The 21,978-nt window shown below is 36.2% G+C and overlaps 1 protein-coding gene across 2 annotated transcripts in view; it reads right to left on the bottom strand.

The window, feature by feature from the left end:
- ERLIN1 (ER lipid raft associated 1) overlaps positions 1–21,978 on the bottom strand; it is a 35,519-nt gene that overhangs the window by 4,770 nt on the left and 8,771 nt on the right. For both annotated transcript variants that reach the window (XM_067709706.1, XM_067709705.1), the window contains exons 6-9: positions 18,766–18,891; positions 16,495–16,568; positions 8,682–8,740; positions 6,687–6,778 (exon numbers count right to left, since the gene is read on the bottom strand). In XM_067709706.1, coding sequence (XP_067565807.1) covers positions 6,687–6,778; positions 8,682–8,740; positions 16,495–16,568; positions 18,766–18,891 — 351 coding nt within the window. The remainder of the gene's footprint in view (positions 1–6,686; positions 6,779–8,681; positions 8,741–16,494; positions 16,569–18,765; positions 18,892–21,978) is intronic.

The raw sequence follows: 21,978 nt of genomic DNA, 5'->3' as shown, positions 1-21,978 counted from the left end.
AGGAGAAAGAAAGAATATGGAAGATAAAACAAGGAAGACCTTCTGGAAGAAATCTTAAAGAAAATAACAGACATGACCTATAAGGACCTGGCAGAAAGTGTAAACAAAAACAAGATATACGAATTAGCATAGCAAGTCGAAGTTGAAGAGGTGATAAAGAGCCAGCTGATAAAAGAAGACAACAAAAAAATTACAGAGAGGGCTGGAAGACCCCTGTTTTGAGTGACAGGCTAAGGAATTTAACTTTTATACTCAGGATCAACTGTTATGTAACCATCAGGGAAATGATGTGATGAAGGGGAGGAGGAGTATTCTGACTACTGTAGAAGATAAAAGAGAAAGCAGGGTAATTCACCTGAGAATGTGAAAACAAGTGTTGGGAGTGAACAAGGTAGCTGCAGCAGGCAATTACAGGCAGGGAAAACAAAACATCCTTAGGAAATCTCTGGCTTAACCAAAGGATTCAGGACCAGGGAAGAAAGACTCTAATTATATTTTCAATACAATCACTGCAATTCTTGAAGAACATTCTCAATTCTCCTTTTCAGCCAAAGAAGTTGAATTTTAACATATCTTCTCCTTTGCCTCTGGAGGAAATGTATAATGGAAAGAACATTTCCAGGTGGTTTCTTCTTTCCATAAGGCAGGATCCTTTACCAGCTCCTCCAGGGCATACTTCCCTATCTCCCCATCAGCATAAAATCAATCTATCACCATACCATCCTAAAAGTAGGCTGTGTTCAGCTGAACTAAAAATTTAGCTATAAGCAGAAACTCAAGATAAAATTTGAATAGAAAGTCAGGAATCTGGAGCCTGCAGCTAGAACCCAGAGAATGGTGTATCAACATGGGGAACTGATGCAGTAATCCCATTTCACAATGTTCTCTGATGTGTGGGCATAAAGCAATAAAGAGCATGACCAAACCTCTAGTTCTAGAAAAATGGTGGAGTAGGCTAATGAGAAACCCTTCCAACACCTTAAAATGCTAGATAAAATATAACAAAATTGTTTTCTAATTGAGATCATAAGAAAGAATGAGAGATCCTCAAGAGAGACAAGTGAAGAGAGAGCTGAGAGCTTGTATGGTGGCAGCCCTGGGAGTGGTTATTAGACTAGTAAGAGAAAGGGCCTTGGGCTATTGCCCAGCAGGGCCAGGAGATGAGGCCTTGAGATGTTAAAACTGAAATTCCCCTATAAAACCCGAGGACCTGCTAAAGGGCTGCAACTCTACCCACCAGCCCAGTGGCATATCATAGTGAAACTAGAGAATATGCAAAGATAGAGAAAATTCTTTTTTTTTTTTTTAACAGAGAAAATTCTTAAAAGTAAAAAGAGGAGGAGAAGCCAAACAAAAACAAAATACTACTGCCAAAGTGACAAAGAAAAGTAACTTTAGTTGGGCTTAGAACTGTAGGCTAAATTACCATTCAAGAATGAAATAAAAGTATTTCAGACTAAGGAAGACTGAATAAATTTTCCAGTCCCTAGCCTTTACTGAAAAAAGCTAGCAGAAAAAAAGAATGAATTGTCAGAAGCAATGGAGAGGAAAAAATTACACAACATATTTAAATCAAAATAAAATATTTACTGTAGGAATCAATGATGATAATAATCAATGGGGGAATAAAAACAACATGAAACTAAAATACTAGGCAACAATAATATGTAAAACTGGAGGACAGTGATAAGAGTTGAAGCATCCTAAGATACTGTTCAAGAAGAGGATGGAAAGAATGATTAGACTCTGTCAAGTCAGGTATGCTTGTTAACATTTTACAGGAAACAACTAGTTACAAATTCTAGAAATAGAATGTAAAACTTCCAATCAAGTAAAAGGAAGAAAATAATAAAGAAAATACAATCAATTCAATACCAATCAGAAAAGAAGGGAAAAAGAAGCATGGTAAATGGCACAAAATTAAATGATACAAACAAGTCCAAATATAGCAGTAACCACAATAAATATAAAAAGACTAAACTCACCAGTTAAAAGACAGATTCTCACATTGGATAAGATAACAAAATCCAGCTATATGCTGTTTACAAGAGACACACCTAAAACATAATGACATAGAAAAGTTGAAAGTAAAAGGATGTGAAAAGACACATCAAGAAAATAACTAACCAAGAGAAATCTGTCATAGCTATATTATCATCAGACAAAATAGACCTTAAGCCAACAAGCATGTCTGGCTATAAAAGAGGGTTATTACATAACTGGACCAATTCTCCACAGAGATGTAAATCCAGTTCTGAAACTAAACATTCTTAATGATATAGCCCCAGAATACATAAAGAAAAAAAGTTTTAAGTCAAAAAATTCATGGTCATAGTGCGAGATTTTAACACACCTCTCTCAGTAATTGATAGCTCAAGAAGGCAAAAATTAGAAGAATACAGAAGATGTGAACAATACAATTCATAATCCTGACATAACGAATATGCAGAGAAACCTGCATCCAACAAATAGAGAATATACATTCAATCTTTTCAAGCACACATAGAACATTTACCAAAAAAGGACCACGTACTGATAATCCACAAAACAAACTTCAACAAATACTTAAGAATCCATATAACGGATATTTTCTGACTACAATGCAATAACATTGGAAATCAACAATAAAAAGGTAGCCCCCTGAGAACCAATTAGAAACTGAAAAATATACTTTTAATAATTCATGAGTCAAAGAAGAAATAACGGACTTTTTTTTTTTAATGAAAACCAAACACCAATAAATAAACTACATTCAAAACTTATGGATATACCTAAAAGCAGAACTTAGAAGAAAATGTATAATCTTACATGTTTCCATTAGAAAAGACTTTTTTAGTCTTTTAGTTTTTACTAAAGAATTTAGTAACTCAAAAAGTTAGAAAAGAACCAGTGAGTAAAATAAATAAATAATAAAAAATAACTGTAAATAATAATCGAAAAGAAAGTGACTAAAGAATCAACCAAATCAAAATTTAGTTCTCTGAAAAGATGCATAAAACAGACCTCTGATCCAGCAAAACAGAAGGCACAAATAAACAATATCAGGAATGAAAAGGGGCATACAGATTTGGTAGAGGGTTTAAAAATCGTAAGAGAACTTTACAAATTTATGCCCCCAAATTTGAAGTAACAGATAAAATGGAGAATTTTCTAGAAAGTATAACTACCAAAACTGACTTAAAAAAGAAACAAATACCTTACACACTACAGAAATTAAATCAGTAGGTTAAGTGTTGCCATAAAAATCAAACAAGCATACAAAAAAGCACAAACCCCACTAGACCAAGATGGTTTTTATAATTGAGTTCCACCATACCTACAAAGAGGAAGTAAAACATATTTTATACAAAATGCTCCAGAACACAGAAAAAGAAGAAATGCTCTCCAACTCATTTTGAGGCTAGTATAACCATGATACAAAAAACAAACAAAAAAACCCTCAAAAACTTGAGAGTAAGAATATAAGAAAAAAAAAAGCTGACCATTTATGAAAATAAAAGTGAAAAATTAAAAGAAATTATTAGGGTAAAACTCCTACTTCATGGTCAAGTGAATTTATCCCAGGAAGACAAAATAATTCAGTAAGAGAAAATCTATTAATATAATTCACCATATTAATTGCTTTAAAAAGAAAAATTATATGGTCATCTCGACAGATTTAGAAAAAAACTCTAAAAGTTTTAGCAGTCATTCATGATAAAAACCCTTGGCAAGCAAGAAACAGAAGGAAATGTCATTAACCCGATAAAAGCTAAGTATAGCAAACATCACTGGGACTGTGTATTTAAAGTTAGGAGCAAGACAAGAATGCCTGTCACCATCTTTCTTTTCAACACTTCACTGGAAGTCATAGCCTAAAGCAGTAAGGTAAGAACTAAAAGGTGTGGGAGTACAAAGAAAAAACCAGAACTGTCCTGATCTGAAGACAATATGATTACTTGGGAAATCCAAGAGACTATTAGAAACAACAGCATTTTCGGCAAGATTGCTAAATGAAAAAATTAACAGCATACCTATACAAAAGTAAAAACCAGTTTGAAAATATGCCTTGAAAAAAGAGCCTATTTATAATAGCAAAAAATTTGAGGAATATATAGGAATAAATCTCTAACAAAGAGTGTGTAAGAACTTTGAGAAGAAAATTATGATACTTTTTTGAAAGACCATTCTTTCATTTTTCATTCTCATAAATGGAGAAATATAACAGATTTATAAAACTCAATATCATAAATATTGTAATTCTCTCCAAACTGATGTACTATATACAAGTAATGTGATTACAATCAAAACCCTAACAGTATTTTATGGAACTTGAGGAGCTGGTTCTAAAATTTATTTGGAGGAATAAAGGGCCTGGAATAGTCCAATACAACTTTAGAAATAGGAACAGTTTCGAGGAATAGTTAAGAAGGAACTTGCTCTCCCAGATAGCAAGACTTAAAATGAAAGCTACAGTAATTAAAGCAAGGTATTACTGTAAAAGGATAGACCAAGAAATTGAAAGAAAATGGAAACCCTAACAACAGAACAAATTATATGTAGGATCTTATTATATGACAGATGTGGCATTAGAAATAAGTACAGGAAATAAGAAACTACTCAATAAATAGTCTAAGACAATTAGCTTGCCATTTGGAAAAAATTAAACTGAATTTCTATGTCACACTAAACATTAAAATAAATTCCAGATGGACTCAAGACCTACATATGAGAAGAAAAACTTTAAAACTTTCAGAATAAAATTATTACTTTGGGGTTGGGGAAGAATTCTTAAAACAAGATAGGAAAAGCACAAACTGGAAAGGAAAAGACTGATAAATTTGATTACATGAAAATGAAATATATATGTATGTCAAAGACATCATAAAGTTCTAAGACAAGCCACAAATTGAGAGATGATATTTGCAATGCATAAACCTGGGAAGGGATTAATATCCAGAAGATACAAAGAACTTCTACAAATCAGTTTAAAAAAGTAATCAAATAATGGGCTAAAGATATTAACAGGCAATTCACATACTAAAAAAAGGGAAACCCGAATGACCCATAAACAATACTCAAGTTTACTAGTAACTGGGAAAACTCGTATCAAAATTATGTGATACCATGCCCATCATCAAACTGGTATACATTTTAAAAAATCTGATAACTCCAAGGGTAGAGGACGATGTGTGGAAATGGGAAGTGAATACGGCAGCACAGAAATTGAAACTCAAACACTGCTGAGGAGAGGGTAAAATGGAGAAAGCACTTTGGAGAGCAATTTGGCAGCGTGTTGTAATTTGAAGATGTGTGTATCCTATGACCCAGCAATTCTACTTCAAGATATGCATTCTAGAGCAGTGCTTCTCAAACTACCTGTGGGAAAGCATTTTTTTTTGTATTTCAATATTTTATAAATTATAATGAGTTACTAGAAAAATATTAAAAAAGAAAAACATAAGTTCCAGTTTTTTATTAGATTCAACAGACAATAAAATTACTGTGTTAAAATGCTTTAAGAACTTCTAACACTCATTCTCAATTTCCATACTCATCTCATTGTGGATCCAAAACAAAAAGCCGGTGACAGGGCACCGACCCACATCACATGTGGAGTAGCACTTCTCTAGGAAAACTCTTGCATGTGTGCAGAGAGACATGGATAAGGGTATTACTGCAGAACTGTCTGTAATAAGGAAAAACCAGAAACTAACTCATTAGTAATCCATCAGAATCAAATGAGGCTCACTCATAGAATGAGATACATACAGAGCAGTTAAAAATAAACTAGATCTACATGTATCAATATGAATAAAACTCAAACAATGTTAGTAAAAAAATGAAGTTGTGAAATAAAAGGTGGAGTTTGATACCACTTTTGTAGTAAAACAATTCTATGAATTGTTTCCTGTTACATATTTAGAGTAAAAGTATAAAAATATGGACAGAAAATATACATCAACTTCAGAATAGAATGTACTCTGAGAAGAGAGGTCAAGAAATAAGACCAGGGATGGGTACAAAGGAGGCTTCAAATAGATATATAAACTTTTTCCTAAAAGAAAATATGATCTGAAGGAATATGGCAAAATGTTAAGCCTTCATATATAGTTCTCTGTATGTTCCTGTATATTTGAAATATTTAATATAAAACTCAAACTTTCAGCAAACCAAGGAACAAACAATTGAGAACCTAAGACAGCAGTTGAATACACAATATGCTGGAGTGTTAGGGAAGTCATTGGGACTCAAAATGAGCCGTGAGCAATGCTGCTGTACTTCTAAAGGTGGTAACATCTATCTATCCAGATAAAACTAGGTGCATGTCAACAGCAAGGATGCATACTATAATCCTGAGCTTTGGCCAAAAAACCTCCTTGTTCTGAATCTGTATAAACAAAACCCCTAGTCCGCCAGAGGCTAGAGCTGCCCCCAAGCCCTATCCACATTTCCTGTCCTCAAAAGACAACAGTGGGGGCCAACACCATAGTGAAGAGCCAAAGCACTTCATCAACTACTGGCCTCATCTACTTTTAAAGGTTTTAGGACATCTGAATACACAAAGGAATTTCCAGAATTCTCCACTACGTATGATGCAGTCTTATTTGAGTCCCATCAATATCCAACATGAGATGGACAAAGAACAGGACAAACTCATAACACATGTACTTAGAGGCATCCATTTCAGAAAGAAATCCAAGTACCTATAACAGCCTTTTTCCTCTCTGTCTCAGCTTCTTTCTCCACAACCTTTTGTTTTTGTGCAGCTATGAGAAGTTTTGTCTTCTCAGCTTCCCTGTGGAGTAAAATATTACAAAAAATTAGAAATGGTGTACAGTCACAGGTAGTAATTCTGACTCTACAGCGGGTCAGAGAACCATTTTCAACAAGAACTTTCTGACTCAGTAAGGTAGGCAAGAGAGATGTTATCCTATTTTACTAATAATGAATTTGAGGTTGAAAGGTTAAATGATTTGCCCAAAGTCACCCAGAAATAGGAATCAAATTTAGTATATTTGAATTTTAGTCAGACCCTTTCCTCTAATCGTTATCATGGAAAGGCCTGTGATCTGGAAGTGTCTGGAGTATATGAATGCTTCCTCTTGCTGTTAGGCCTCCAGCTAATCTGCACCAATTAGCAAAAGGCACTAACTTCTGGGCAGATGTAGCCAACCCCTCGGATGCATGGTTTGGCAAGCAGAAGGGGGCTGGATTTCAGCCCCTCTTCAGGCAGACACCGCTGTGTAGCAGCCCGATTTGTTATACAGAAGATATAACTAGGTGGCAGTTACTAATTATGTGGTGAACTGGGGCTCAATGCAAAGAAGAACTTTCTAAGAATCTGAGCTTTCTAACCATGGAAATAGGTGGCCAATCACTAAGCACGTACAAGTGGCAACTGGGTGACCACATGGAAGAAAGGGTATAAAAAAAGATCACTATTAGGTGGGAAGTTAGACTGGATTATCCCAAGGTAGCCTTTAATTCTAGAATTCCAAAAGTGTTTAAAATTAGGAAAGATCCAGAATTACCTGTAAAGTAACTCCAATAGTTTCCCCAAACATCACCCGCCCCCACCTCTCTCCTTTCCTCCTGCCAACATTGATAAAAGACATAAAATGACATTCTGGATACTGTGAGTTATTTGAAGGCAGATAACACATAGTATTCATCTTTCCATCACCAGAAGCTATTATATTTAATGCCTAAGACATGCTGAGCCTTCACGAAATTTATTTTTCTTCTATAAATGGATCAGACCCATGATCTACTCAGCCTAGCACTCTGTGCTTTACAGTTTTAAAAGAAGAAATCCTTTTCTACAATGAAAAAGGGAAGATAAAACTTTGCATAATAAAAGATATAGACTTGGGAACAATAATAACTCAGAAGTATAACACTCTACAAAGAAGTAGTATTAGTACTTTTTGAACCCCCTGTATTTATACGTCTTTTGTATTCTTGACTTTTGCAAAGTTAGTTTTCTAGTATTTCATATTTTGCCTCTTAACATATCTGTCAAGTTTCCTAAAGACTTCTGTTTCTTCTTTTCAGTACCTGTCATATGAGAATACTGACATTTCAACTGCAATAGGTAGTCCCCGAAAGGAATCTTCTAAAACACTTTGAAACTAATTTCATGTCAAGCAAGTAACTTCTCATTCCCAGTCAGCCCTGGACACACAGAAGAGAAGACTACCAGGAGTCAACCCAGGCAAAGTTTCCCCAAAGGCAAATTATAAAGATCAGGTCTAATTTTAGATACATAATCACACACAATGGAAAAGCAAACTTGATACCAATGTGTTTATTCTTACCATTTGTAACACAGTAACAAAATATAGACACTCTCTTTAACCTTAACAGCTAGGACTCTTTCTCTCCTCTATTAATATTTAATTCAAGGTATTATTCACATCCAAATTATAGCTGCTTAGGCTTCCAACAACAGTTCTACAGCAAACTGCATCCTTAGCCACTGAAGCTGCTCCTGAAATGTCCATATATAAAGAGAAAACTAATAAGAGTCTAGTGGGAATTAAGACACCAGACTAGGTAATATTACTAGAATTAAAGAATGGAAGATAGACATATAGCCCTCCCCAGTGTAATATCTGAAACATAATTTTCCTCTAGAGTGGTAAATTAATGTAGACAGCCCTAAATAAAAATATTGGGATCCCATGCATATTACTCACATTAACTCAAAATTTCTTCTTATGGCTTCTGGGATTTTGGGTTTTGTAACACGCACAGCCTAAAAAATAAAAGTAAAAAAGCCAAAGTGTATTTGAAAAATAAATCGTCAAACTAAATCTTCTACAAAACAGCTCCTCAAATGACACTAATAAAACAGCTCTGACATAGCTGCCTACTGACACACATAGGGATCCCATTAGAAAATCTACTGTTCCTGCCATCAACCCAAAAAATCAAAATAAGCTGCTTCTTGTTTCCTTTAAAAAATGCCTGGCTATAGGATAAACCACTCTACCTGTTGAGGAAATAAATTTTTAGGGAAAAGGTTCTCTCTTAAAAGACCTTTCACAAAGCTCTTAAGTTGGATACTTGTGTTTCCTTTCCAAACCTGCAAACCAAAGAAACAGAAGGAAGGCAAAATTTCAAGATTTAAATTATAAAGTAGGAAACAGTCAAAAACAAAAACAAAAACAAGCAAAAACCCAGGTCAGTACATGCAACTTAATACAGTGGACAAGTAAATGAATTTACCACTTCCTAAACCTGCAATCACTCAGTACTGGCTACAAATAAACAGCTCAACACTGAGGGAAAACAAACACCAATTAACAAATAACAATTAGCAGCTTGTATTCTTTCTTCCTAGAACCTCACTTAGAACAAAGTCTACTTATCTCTGTAAACATTGTTTACTAGACCCTGTTTCTCTAACCATAGTGTACTTTGGCATAATTATCTATGAAACAGGATAATTTTGGGGTGCAAGAGCCACGTACAAAAGCCCCTCTGTGTTCCCGGTTTCTTGTTTGTAGAAAAAGGCTTTAGTCTCCTAGGCCTTCCCTGGAAAAAGGCTTTAGTCTCCTAGGCCTTCCATGAGTTCCAAAGAACAAACTCAAGCAGTTACTAATTCAGGAGTGAGGAAATGCAGAAACAAAGGAAAAGCAGTCAAGAAACAGTCATTTATAAAACAGAGTCCTGGTTCCTCCTCAAGGGATATACGTAACAACCTAATGCATATCTGTGACTTGTTCTGAAGTAACCAAGGCCCTCACCCAGGTGGAGGATGCTGACTACCTGAGCACAAGCACAGAGACCCCAAACTGGCTGGAACCAGAAGACTGATGATTAAGATTTCTGGAACATCACCATGAAGAAAGTCATGCCCCCTGCAAACCTCACCCCAAATGCTGTCTTTAAAAACTCTTCCCTGAAAGCCACTGGGGAGTTTGAGCCCTTTGAGCATGAGCTGCCCATTCTCCTTGTGGGACCCTGCAAAAAAACCCTTACTTTGCTGCAAACACCCACTATCAGAGTTTGGCTTTCTGTGCTGTGGGCACATAAGCCCTTACAGGGTTACATCTGCTTGGGAAGTACAGATTTCGAAGGCTGACTTTTCCGTATCAAGGACCTGATCTCTCAGAAGTGTTTGATTTTACTAGTTAAACATCCTACACCACCCCTCCACCCTGCTACACACACACACAAAGCACTTTGCTGATCTGTAGAAACGTTTACTTTCCCTCTGAAAACTGGCTGAACTTTTAAGCAACAAGGCCTTTAAGCACATAGCCTTTTTTTAGGGCTTATGAAAGAAGGCTTTTAAAACTTTTAAGCAACATAGCCTCCCCTACATAAAAGAGACAAGTCAGATGTGTACATAATTTTGAGGATTATAATAACTACATACAAGAATTAGAGTGAAATGGAATAAGAAGCTGGGGACCATAATGAAAAAAGTCATTTCATGCTAATGGTAAGGCATGTGAGGCCATAAAGAACAACTCATGGACATACCCATAAGACAAAGAAAAATTCAGAACCAGAATTTATAAGAGATGCCAGATTTCCCAAGTGACTACCAGAAATACAGATGACTTCCAATATGATTCAGGGGGAAGCACTGTCATATTGCATTTAATTATGAGACTGGCCATGTATCTTTATAGTCTTATAAAAAGAGCATGAAATAGGACTTCTTCTGAAGACTTCTGTCTTGCTGTGTGAGTCTGAAGAACACACTACACGCTTGCCAATCTTGGGAAATCTCATAATTTTCAAATATGTGAAATATAAGCACCTACTGTAACAGATACCATGAGTAATTTGCTTCATAAGAGATTTAAATAAAATAGTAACATATTCAAAAACAATGGTCAAAATACACACACACACAGACACACACACAGTGAGTAAAGAAAGGGAAAAAAAAAGCTGATGAAATGAATATGTCTGTTAAACTGACTCGTGGATTATAAGCATATATTTTAAACTAAAAGCCAGCATTTAATATATATAGTCACTGCCTTAAATAACATAGGAAAAAATATCAAGAATGCTTATTTTCACCACTTTAATTTGCCATAGTTGTTCAAGAAGGAAAAATGGGGTACAAATACAGAGAAGGGAAAAATGAAAATACTGATTGTTACAGAGAAGGTTCACTCAACAACAAATATTAATTGGGTGCCTAGTCTGTACCAAGTACTGTTTATTCCAACCACTGTGGACAGAGCAATGAATAAGGCAAGACTGCTCTCATGGACTATAAAATTTTAAAGGCAATAAAGAACAACAAAAAGCAAATAAATGAACAAGAGAATTTCAGATAGTTATTAGTGTTATGTGAAGAATTAAAATACGAGGTTGGGGGGGAAATCAAGATTTTTATTTTGGCATAATTATATAACTAAAAAAAATCTAGGGAAATTCATAAAGTTTTAGTCAAGCAAGATAAATAGCTCTAGAGATCTGCTATACAACACTGTACCTATAGTCAATAAAAATGTATTGTACACTTGAAATTTTAAAAGGGTAAATCTCATGTTAAGTATTTTTTACCACACACACTCACAAATCTAAGGAAATTAACCAAAAGAATTACTAGAGACAGTTAATTCAGCAAACTTGCAGACATACAATAAAGTCACCAAGAATCATTTGCATTCCTCAATGCTTAAAAAAAAGTGCTACATATTTAATAGAATTAAAGCTCATTAAATTCATAGATATTAATTTAACTTGGGATATGGGTTTCTCACCTAGGTCAGAAATTCTAAAGGAGGGGCTTCCCTGATGGCACGGTGACTGAAAATCCACCTGCCAGTGCAGGGGACACGGGTTCAAGCCCTGGTCCAGGAAGATCCCACATGCCGTGGAGCAACTAAGCCCGTGTGCCACAACTACTGAGCCTGAGCTCTAGAGCCTGCAAGCCACAACTACTGAGCCTGGGCACCACAACTACTGAAGCCTGCGTGCCCTAGAGCCCACACGCCACAACTACTGCAACAAGAGAAGCCACCGCAATGAGAAGCCCACGCACCATGATGAAGAGTAGCCCCGCACTTGCTACAACTAGAGAAAGCCCGCGCGCAGCAACGAAGACCCAACACAGCCAAAAAATAAATTAAAAAATTTAAAAAATAGTAAAAAAAAAAAAAAAAAATCTAAAAGAAACTAAAATGATAATACAATTATAAGTAAAGTCATAGACTATGTTCCTAATTTTTAAATGTATAAGCCAATTTAGGTACCTGATATGACTTGAAAATACTAATAATGAAAGCTCATCTTGTAGAATAAACTGGCAGAAATATCAAAGGCCATTATTATTATTTTTGGCCGCACCATGCAGCATGTAGTATCTTACCAATAATTCCCCAACCAGGGATCAAACCTGTGCCCCGTGCAGTGGAAGCACGGAGTCTTAACCACTGTACTGCCAAAGGCCATTATTTTTTTAAAAGCTAATATATCTTATCAAATTTTAAAAGTGAATGAAAAGTTGAATTATCATGACCATACGGTAATATGTTAAAAATAGGAATGGTGAAAAATAGCCTTTAAGTTCTAAAAATGCATTCCAACTATCATAAGAAACTATTTTATAAGAAGAATAAATCAACCAAAAAAAATGGAGATCTTGATCTATCAGTTTAAAAACAAGAAAGTGACATTTTTTCATTCAATAACGTTTATAAAAACTACAGGGCTTCCCTGGTGGCACAGTGGTTGAGAGTCCACCTGCCGATGCAGGGGACACGGGTTCGTGCCCTGGTCCGGGAAGATCCCACAGGCGGCGGAGCGGCTGGGCCCGTGAGCCATGGCCGCTGAGCCTGCACGTCCGGAGCCTGTGCTCCGCAACGGGAGAGGCCACAACAGTGAGAGGCCCACGTACCGCAAAACAAAACAAAACAAAACAAAAAAAACCAACAAATAAATATAGGTAAGTTTAAAAGATCCTTCTTTCTGCCATGCAGAAAATGATGTGGACAAGTGAAAGTGAGAAAACAGGATAGAAGACTACTGCAGAAGTCCAGGCAAGAAATAGTACTTGGTCTAAGGAGGTGGCAGTGAAGATGTTTTAGATGGATTTGGTAGAATCAGCAGGATACGGGACTGATTAGATGTTAAGGGCTAGAGGGTTCTCAAAGACGCCTCCCATACCTCTAGACTGGCCTGAGGGTAAGAAGGAGCCATTTACTAACAAGAGGGAAAAAACAGGAGAGAAGTAGATTTGATAGGAAAAGACCAAGGGCTCAATAACTAATGAAAGAATAGGAAATAGAAAAATCAATGGAACACAACAAAGTTCAGAAAGGACTTTACTATATAACGGAATTTAGCAAATAATATGATGGCATTTCAAACAAAGAGGAGAAAGGGGCATAAATTATTCAGTAATTGCTGTTGCTAATAAATTGGGGGAGGGGCAGGTTGGAGCCCAACCTCACAAATGAAATCGAAATGGATTCCAGATGAATTAAAATTTTAAATCTAAAAATAAAACTGTAAAAGTAAAGAAAATGTTGTAATTTCTGATTTTATTTAAATTTCTATATTTTAAAGTTGGTGAAAGGCTCTTAAAAGCATAGTAGCACAGCAAAATCCCATAAAGAAAAAAATACTAAAATTACTGCTAAAAATACTAAAATTAAACTTCAGAATTGTCAAGGGGAAAAGAAATGTTAAATGACAAAGAAAAAAACTAGGAGAAAATGTTTACTATGCATTTAAAGAAGAGTTGCAATAATTAACATATCAAAAACAGTTTATTTAAGTTAATGAGAAAAACACATAAAAACAACCAAAAAATGAGCAAACACAATTCACAAATCAAATACAGAGGGCCAATAAACATCCTAGGGCATTCAACCTCAATAATTAATACACAATGGCAGATTCATTTTTTCCAAAAGGATTTAGAGAGCAGGTATGCATCCGTTAATTATTTGAGTACAATCACACAATCAAATGTATAGAAAACAACAGCTGATCAACACTGCTGATGAGAGCATAAGCTACTAAAATTTTTCTGAAAGGCAATTTGGCAATGTATATAAAAAAGCTCCCAAACAAGGCATCAATCCTACGTTTAAGAACTTATCTTAAGGGAAGAATTTTAAAAGATGTATGTATAAGCTTGGTCATAACATGCACATAACAGTAAAAACTGGAAGCCAACAGGGATTAAATAAAAACATTAAAAGTGATGATGCAGCAAATCTTACTTTTAACTTGAAAAGCTGCTTACATATATTGCTGGTGAAAAAAGCTATGGTATGATTCCATTTTAGTTCAACATTATTTATAACTATAAACATATGTTCCTCTGTATTAAGAAGAGTCTGGAAAGATACAACGAACTATGTTATCTCTGCACAGTAAGATTACTGTTGAATTTCACTTTGTTATTCATCTTTTTCCTAATATCTGATTATTTTTACAACACATATAACATGCGTGTGTATAAAAATATCGATAATATACAAGGTACTACTACAAATCAGTAAGAAAAAGAAAAACATTTCAATAGAAAAATGGGCAAAGAATATGAATAGGCAATTGACAGATGAGTACCAATGGACCAAAAAATAAACAAAAAGATGCTCAACCTCATTAACAACTAAGGAAATGCAAATCAAGGAGACAGATAACTTCACATCTATCCATACAGCAAAAATCAGCATGTCTGATTGCTTCACATGCTGATGAGGTCATGGAGAAACAAGTATTCACATATACTGCTGGTAAGAATGTAGATTTAGGGACTTCCCTGGTGGCGCAGTGGATAAGACTCCACGCTCCCAATGCAGGGGGCCTGGGTTTGTACCTGGTCAGGGAACTAGATCCCACATGCATGCCGCAGCCAAGAGTTCGCATGCCGCAACTAAGGAGCCCACGTGCTGCAACTAAGAACTGGTGCAACCAAATAAATAAATAAATATTAAAAAAAAGAATGTAGATTTATACAGCCACTTTGAAAGATAAAGTGTACATACAAGGAGATGTGTCAGGAATATTCACTACACTATTGTTTATTAATAGCAAAAAATTGGAAACAGTAGGGAAATGGTTATGTAATATAAGGCAAGGAACTCTAGGGGGCTGTTTAGAAGAATGAGCTAGATCTCCAAGTAATGACCTGAGCAGAATCTAGGAATCTGTGGCATTCACATTATCTTCAAAATTGAAAAGCTGCTCCAGGCAACCAAGAGAGTTTTACAAAGTTAGCTCTGGGACATTTCAAAAGAACCCTTAACTTTGGCAGTTCCCCCTCAGGCACCTGGCAGAGATAATGGCAAGATGGAGGACAGGGGAAAACCTTCAGAAGTTTTCCAGACTCGTTTATGAGATCGCATACGATCACCCACAGTGAATGCACACTTCTCAGAAGCAGTGCAATCTAGAAACTAAGAAAGGACATTAGAGAAGCCACATTACCACTTCTCAGGTAATCCAGATCCAAAGCCACTGCGTTCTAATGTTACTGACCATGACTAGAGTAGAAAAGGCATCTTACAGTCACACCCAATATCAACACCTACCCCACACACTTATGTAAAACAAACAAAAGCCTCACAGACTGATACTTTAACTTACAACATGCCACGTGCTCGGGTTTCTTTTCCTATTCAATTCCATCTTATTTAAAATGCTGGTCATGACCCACTAAAATTGATTTTAGAACCTACTAGTGGATTTCAACCCAATCTGAACAAATACCCAAAAAAAGCAGTTATTCTCACCATTCTATTTCCCAATGCCACTGCCACCACCACACCACCACTAAATTCTTCTGCTACCTTGCTTTTACTCAGGTCTTTCCACCCACCTGAAATATCTTCCTTACTCTTTTCCACCTTATAAATCGTATTAATTCTTCCAGACCTACCTATCAATAAAATCTCAACTCAATCAGTCATTTCCAGGCAGATTCTCTTGAAATGTTCGTTAAACTCTGAGAGCAGTAATCATCCCATCAATTCATCTGTCAATTAATACTTTGTCTAGAATTATTACCCAAATTTTATACGTGAAATTCTTTTTCATAATCTTACTGAGGGCAAGGATTAGTCTTAAACTGATTTATAACCATTACTGTATCTTTTTTTTTTTTTTTTTGTGGTACGTGGGCCTCTCACTGTTGTGGCCTCTCCCAGCAGCCATGACTCACGGGCCCAGCCACTCCGCAGCATGTGGGATCCTCCCGGACCGAGGAACGAACCCGCGTCCCCTGCATCGGCAGGCGTACTCTCAACCACTGCACCACCAGGGAAGCCAAACCATTACTGTATCTTAATAATGTCACACGCATACATAGCTGTATACGGATTTTATTTCCTTGCAAGAGCCTCAGCTTATCTGTTCCCTCTAAGAGTTCAGAAAAAAATGCCACCCATAACTGAGAAAGATATTCTGTAAATCACCCTAGCACTACAATTAAATAACTGCTGAATAAACAGTCTGATGAAAGGACAATTAAATACAAAGCTCTCAAAATTCGCAAAGAATTTCCCTAGGAGAAGGGCTTACCTGTATGGTGAGGCCTGGGGCCATGACGTTTAAATCTTTCTGCAGAGCTTGCTTGAGGTTTTCGTCTATTTGATCTGTTTTTGAAGCCAAGAACAACAGCTCTCATTACACTCAAAAAAATTTCCTTACATTGTATTAACATTTAAAAAAAACAATCATAATTAGACCTAAAGTTTCCATGGTACTATTCTTTTATAGAGCTTAAACCATTTCACACACATATGAAAACAAATATGTATATATATATATATAGAGAGAGAGAGAGAGAGAGAGAGAGACAGAGACAGAGACAGAGAGACAGAGAGACAGAGAGAGAGACAGAGAGAGACAGAGAGTTTTCCTTTTGTGTGAGGAAAAATTGTGAGGAATTACCGAACAAAGAAATTAAGGAAAGATGACAACCAGCTACTTGAAGTTTATCAAATAAATGGAGAATCTAGGTTTCTAATATCTTAATTCATTGTCGTTACTTAATATGTGTCCTGATTCTCTAAAAAAACAAATTTTCATCTTCAGTCAATCTTTATCCAAATTCCCAAATAACTAAATTTCATTTCCAGGGACCTCTGCCAATTATTTTGGATTTAAAAACAGAGAGGGTGGGGGAAAGGCTCATAGGAAGGTCCTTGAAGCACACAAGAATGGACAATAAAGATGTCACTTCACTTGGCTTTGTAACTCATGAATTTTCTATCCACCTCAACAGTACCTTCCGCATTATTAAATAACCAGTGATGTGACAATTAAGGACAGACCAGTTTTCTCAAACACCATGTCAATAGTTCTCAATCATCAATGAGGAATCAATTGATAGATTTCTAAATTGATTAACCATCTCTATGCCTGCCTCTAAGAAATTCAGTAATTCCAGGAGGGAGAAGTGAGCAGCCAATAGCAGCACCCCAATCCCTGGTCAGAGCTTTCCCTACCACAAATGAAAAGCAACTTGTACAGAAAAGAGTCAACATAGCAAGCCTGAAACTACTATCCTTAGAAAGGCCTGTTTGCAATTTGGCCTCTGGCTGTAACCTGGGGTCATGGATTCGGAGAGCATTCCCTCTATCCCCAGAACTGATAACAATGACTCACTGTGCCTAAATTGTTTATTCAAACAATGTGTTTTATGCTGAACATCTACTTTCCTTCTGGGAATCTGGAATATTGGTATATGCTAGGCAGAAGGTACCTACATGACCAGCCCACAGTAAAAATCCTGCATAGAGTCTCTAATGAGCTTCTCCAGCAGGCAACATCTCACGTGTATTGTTACAATTCAATGCTGGAGTAATTTAAGTGTATCCTGCATGACTCCACTGGGAGAAGACTCTTGAAAGCTTGTGCCTGATTTCCTTCAGACTTCACCCAAGTGCCTTTTCCTTCCGCTTTGTACCCTTTTGCTGTAGTACATCTTAGCTGTATGATTATACTGAGTCCTGTCAGTCTTCCTAGCAAATCATCAAACGTGGGGGTGGGTCTTGGGAAACTCCAAGACACAGGTTCTTAATTTCTCCAAATTATCTATTAAACTAGCAACAAAGCTAATTTTCAGTAAATTATCATAGTAAAAACAGAACATAGTCTGGGACTTCCCTGGTGGCACAGTGGTTAAGAATCCACCTGCTAATGCAGGGGACATGGGTTCGAGCCCTGGTCCGGGAAGATCCCACATGCCGCGGAGCAACTAAGTCTGTGTGCCACAACTACTGAGCTCACATGCCACAACTACCGAAGCCCACGTGCTCCAGGGCCCGCGGGCCACAACTACTGAACCTGGGTGCTGCAACTACTGAAGCCCGCATGCCTAGAGCCTGTGCTCCATAACAAGAGAAGCCACCGCAATGAGAAGTCCGCGCACCGCAATGAAGAGTAGCCCCTGCTCACTGCAACTAGAGAAAGTCCATGTGCAGCAACGAAGACCCAGCGCAACCAAAACTAAAATTAATTAATTAATTTAAAAAAAAGAACTTAGTTTGTAACAAATGATCTTTTTCCAATCTCTACCAAGTTACATACTTTGTATTTCAGAAAATGGTTATCATTCTTAAAATATCTTGTTTGCGTAACTATTTGCTTAATTTAAGCAATTTTAAGCAAATTTAAGCAATTTTAAACTTAAGATAAAGAATATTTTAAAGACAATTGCTCTATTATAAATTCAGAAGAAATGCTCAAATAGCATAATGCTTACTAATATTATTATAGCATTCACAGACAAGTTGAACAAGATTTCTAATTGGTTATTTATATATTTAAAACAAATGAGACACTTACCAAACAATTCAATGTAAACTTCTTGAAGCGTGTGGGCACTGCAAAACTGGTTCAGTTCATGGTGGATTTTATTGAAGATTAAGGTCTTGTCATAATCTGCAGTGTAGTTCCTCACTATATCAAACACTGAAAGAGAGGTACTATCCATGTTCACCCGTGTATCCTCTAATTCAGCCAAGGTAAAAGTTACAGTGATAAAATATACATGAGGAAAGGTGCCAATGAAATAGTGAAAACATGAAACACAACTCCAAGCCTTGATGTGTTCCTTGTGCCTTATTCTCCAGATATTACTGCATTTGCAATTCTAATGGGCAAACTTCATATTCCATACTAAGGAGAGTATATATTATCTTGGAGGTAATAAGGAACCGTCAAAAATTGAGCAAGGGCATGACACAATCAGATCTGTACTTTGGCAGCAGAATGAAAATGAATTGTGAGGCATATAAATCAGAGGCAGGGGAACTGTAAAGCAATTACTGCAAGGTAAAAGTTTAGCTAAGAGGTAAAGAGGGCCTGAACTAATTGAGGAACAGTGGGAATGAAAGAAGGAGACAGCTCCAAAAGACCATTTTCAAAAAGGCAGTTTTTAAAGGCTGTTAAAAAAAAAAAATGACTGGCTAGAAAGGAAAGAAGCTAACATTTCTGGGCCAGACTTTATATCAGGCAATTTATATACATTATCACTTAATTCTCACAAAAAAAATCTCCTTATTTTGCATAATATGAAACTGAGAAACAGAATTTCAGAAATGTGCCTAAGGGTACATACTAGAACGTGCCAGAACCTGTACCCTACTTATTAAAACATGCTTTCTCCCTTCAAATCCAAGACTTGCTCTACTCGCCTTCCCACGGAGGATACTAGATGTAACCGGATTCCAGATCACAACAGATGAACAGGCCATCAATAAATACTCGCTGACTAACTCATCCTCTTGATCATTTCCAAATGAGTTGGTGATACAATAGTTTCCTCTTTATCTCTGGCCAGAAAACAAGCACTATCTCCCCTTCTTCTATTTTTTCAATCATAGTCCATTCCACTGATTTGTGACCAGGGAAAGTAGATGATAAAAGACAGGAAAATACTTAATTGCTGAAAAATATAATCCAAATCCACTTGATAGTAATACAGGTTGCTCTCTCTTCTGAAATTCTTTTGCTATTTGTGCCTGTACCAGTGACATGAAACTTAGCACGACCTTACATTCCTATATATATACATATGTACGTGTATATATATACGTATATATAAATATATATATGTATATACATATGTGTATATACATATATATATATTTTTTTGGTGAGTATCATGTCTTCTCAAGTAAAATAAAAAGCCCTTAACGCAAAGGCTCTAACTTCACCTTTTAAAATTGTTTTTGCCAACACAGTATCCTGACATAGTAAGCATGCAAATTTTAGTAGTAAGGATAAAAATAAAATGGCAGATCTTTTTAAAAACTTTATTTTATTATAGTTGATTTACAATGTTGTGTTAATTTCTACTGTATAGCAAAGCGATTCAGTTATACATATGTACACATTCTTTTTCATGTTCTTTTCCATTATGGTTTATCACAGGATATTGAATGGAGTTCCCTGTGCTATACAGTAGGACCTTGCTGTTTATCCATTCTCTATAATAGTTTGCATCTGTTAATCCCAAACTCCCAATCCACCCCTCCCCAACAGCAACCGTAAGTCTGTCCTGTCTGTTTCTGTTTCATAGATAAGTTCATTTGTGTCATGTTTTAGATTCCACATATAAGTGGTATCATATGGTATCTGTCTTTCTAACTTACTTTACTTAGTATGACAATCTCTAGGTCCATCCATGTGGCTTCAAAATGACATTATTTCATTCTTTTTTATGGCTGAGTAGTATTCCACTGCATGTATATACCACATCTTCTTTATCCATTCATCTGTCAATGGACACTTAGGTTGTTTCCACCTCTTGGGTATTGTGAACAGTGCTGCAATGAACAATGGGGTGCATGTATCTTTTCAAATTATAGTTTTGTCTGGGTACATGCCCAGGAGTAGGAACCTCCATACTGTTTTCCACAGTGGCTGCACCAATTTACGTTCCCACCAACAGTGTAGGAGGGTTCCCTTTTCTCCACACTCTCTCCAGCATTTGTTATTTGTAGACTTTTAAATGATGGCCATTCTGACTGGTGTGAGGTGATATCTCATTGTAGTGCTGATTTGCATTTCTCTAATAATTAGTGATGTTCAGCAGCTTTTCATGTGCCTGTTGGCCATCTGTATGTCTTCTTTGGAGAAATGTCCATTTAGGTCTTCTGAAAATGGCAGATCTTTTGATTGAAAGCAGGGTCTCGAAGAAACCCAAGTACACCCATGTTCATAGTAGTATTATTCACAATAGCTAAAACATGGAAGTAATCCAAATGTCCATCAATGGATGAATGGATAAACAAAATGTGGTATATACATACAATGGAATATTATTCAGCCTTAAAAAGGAAGGAAATTCTGACACATGCTACTACAACATGGATGAACCCTGAGGACATTATGCTTAGTCAAAGAAGCCAGTCACAAAAAGACAAATACTATATGATTCCATTTATGAGGTTCCTGGAGTAGTCAAATTCATAGAGAAAGAAAGTACAGACAGAAATGTCAGAAAGACAGAAATGGTGGTTGCCAGGGCTGGGAGAGCGGGTGCATGAGGAGTTCTTGTTTAATGGGTAGGGAGCTTCAGTTTTGCAAGATGAAAAGAGTTATGGAGATGGATGCTGGTGATGGTGGCATAACAATGTGAATGTATGTAATGTCCACTGAATGTTTAAAAGTGGTTAAGAAGGTAAATTTTATGTTACATGTATTTTATCACAGTAAAAAAAATTACAAAAAGAAATCAAACATTAAAATGGTTGATCTTACTTCAGAACTCCTAATTAAGTTTTTGATCTGAACAGTACTCCATCTCTGTGAGTTTTCATCTTTTACCAAGAAAGTGTTCTCCCCACACTGAGGACTTTCAGATTGCTTTGCAAGTTGTAGCAAATCTCAACTAGAAAAGATTTTTCTATGGTCACAAATCCATGTAGCCAAGGAACTGATCAGTTATAGACTTTTAACATGTAAGGATATTATTTCTCATCCTGACTGGATAAAATGCTACTTTCTAGAAATTCTAGAAATAATCAATGACTGTCTTTTTCTTAGATACAC

This window comes from Pseudorca crassidens, chromosome 16 (genome assembly GCF_039906515.1).
Source record: "Pseudorca crassidens isolate mPseCra1 chromosome 16, mPseCra1.hap1, whole genome shotgun sequence".
Lineage (NCBI taxonomy): Eukaryota > Metazoa > Chordata > Mammalia > Artiodactyla > Delphinidae > Pseudorca > Pseudorca crassidens.
Note: the sequence above shows the minus strand (reverse complement) of the source record. Positions and strands in the feature narration are given on the sequence as shown.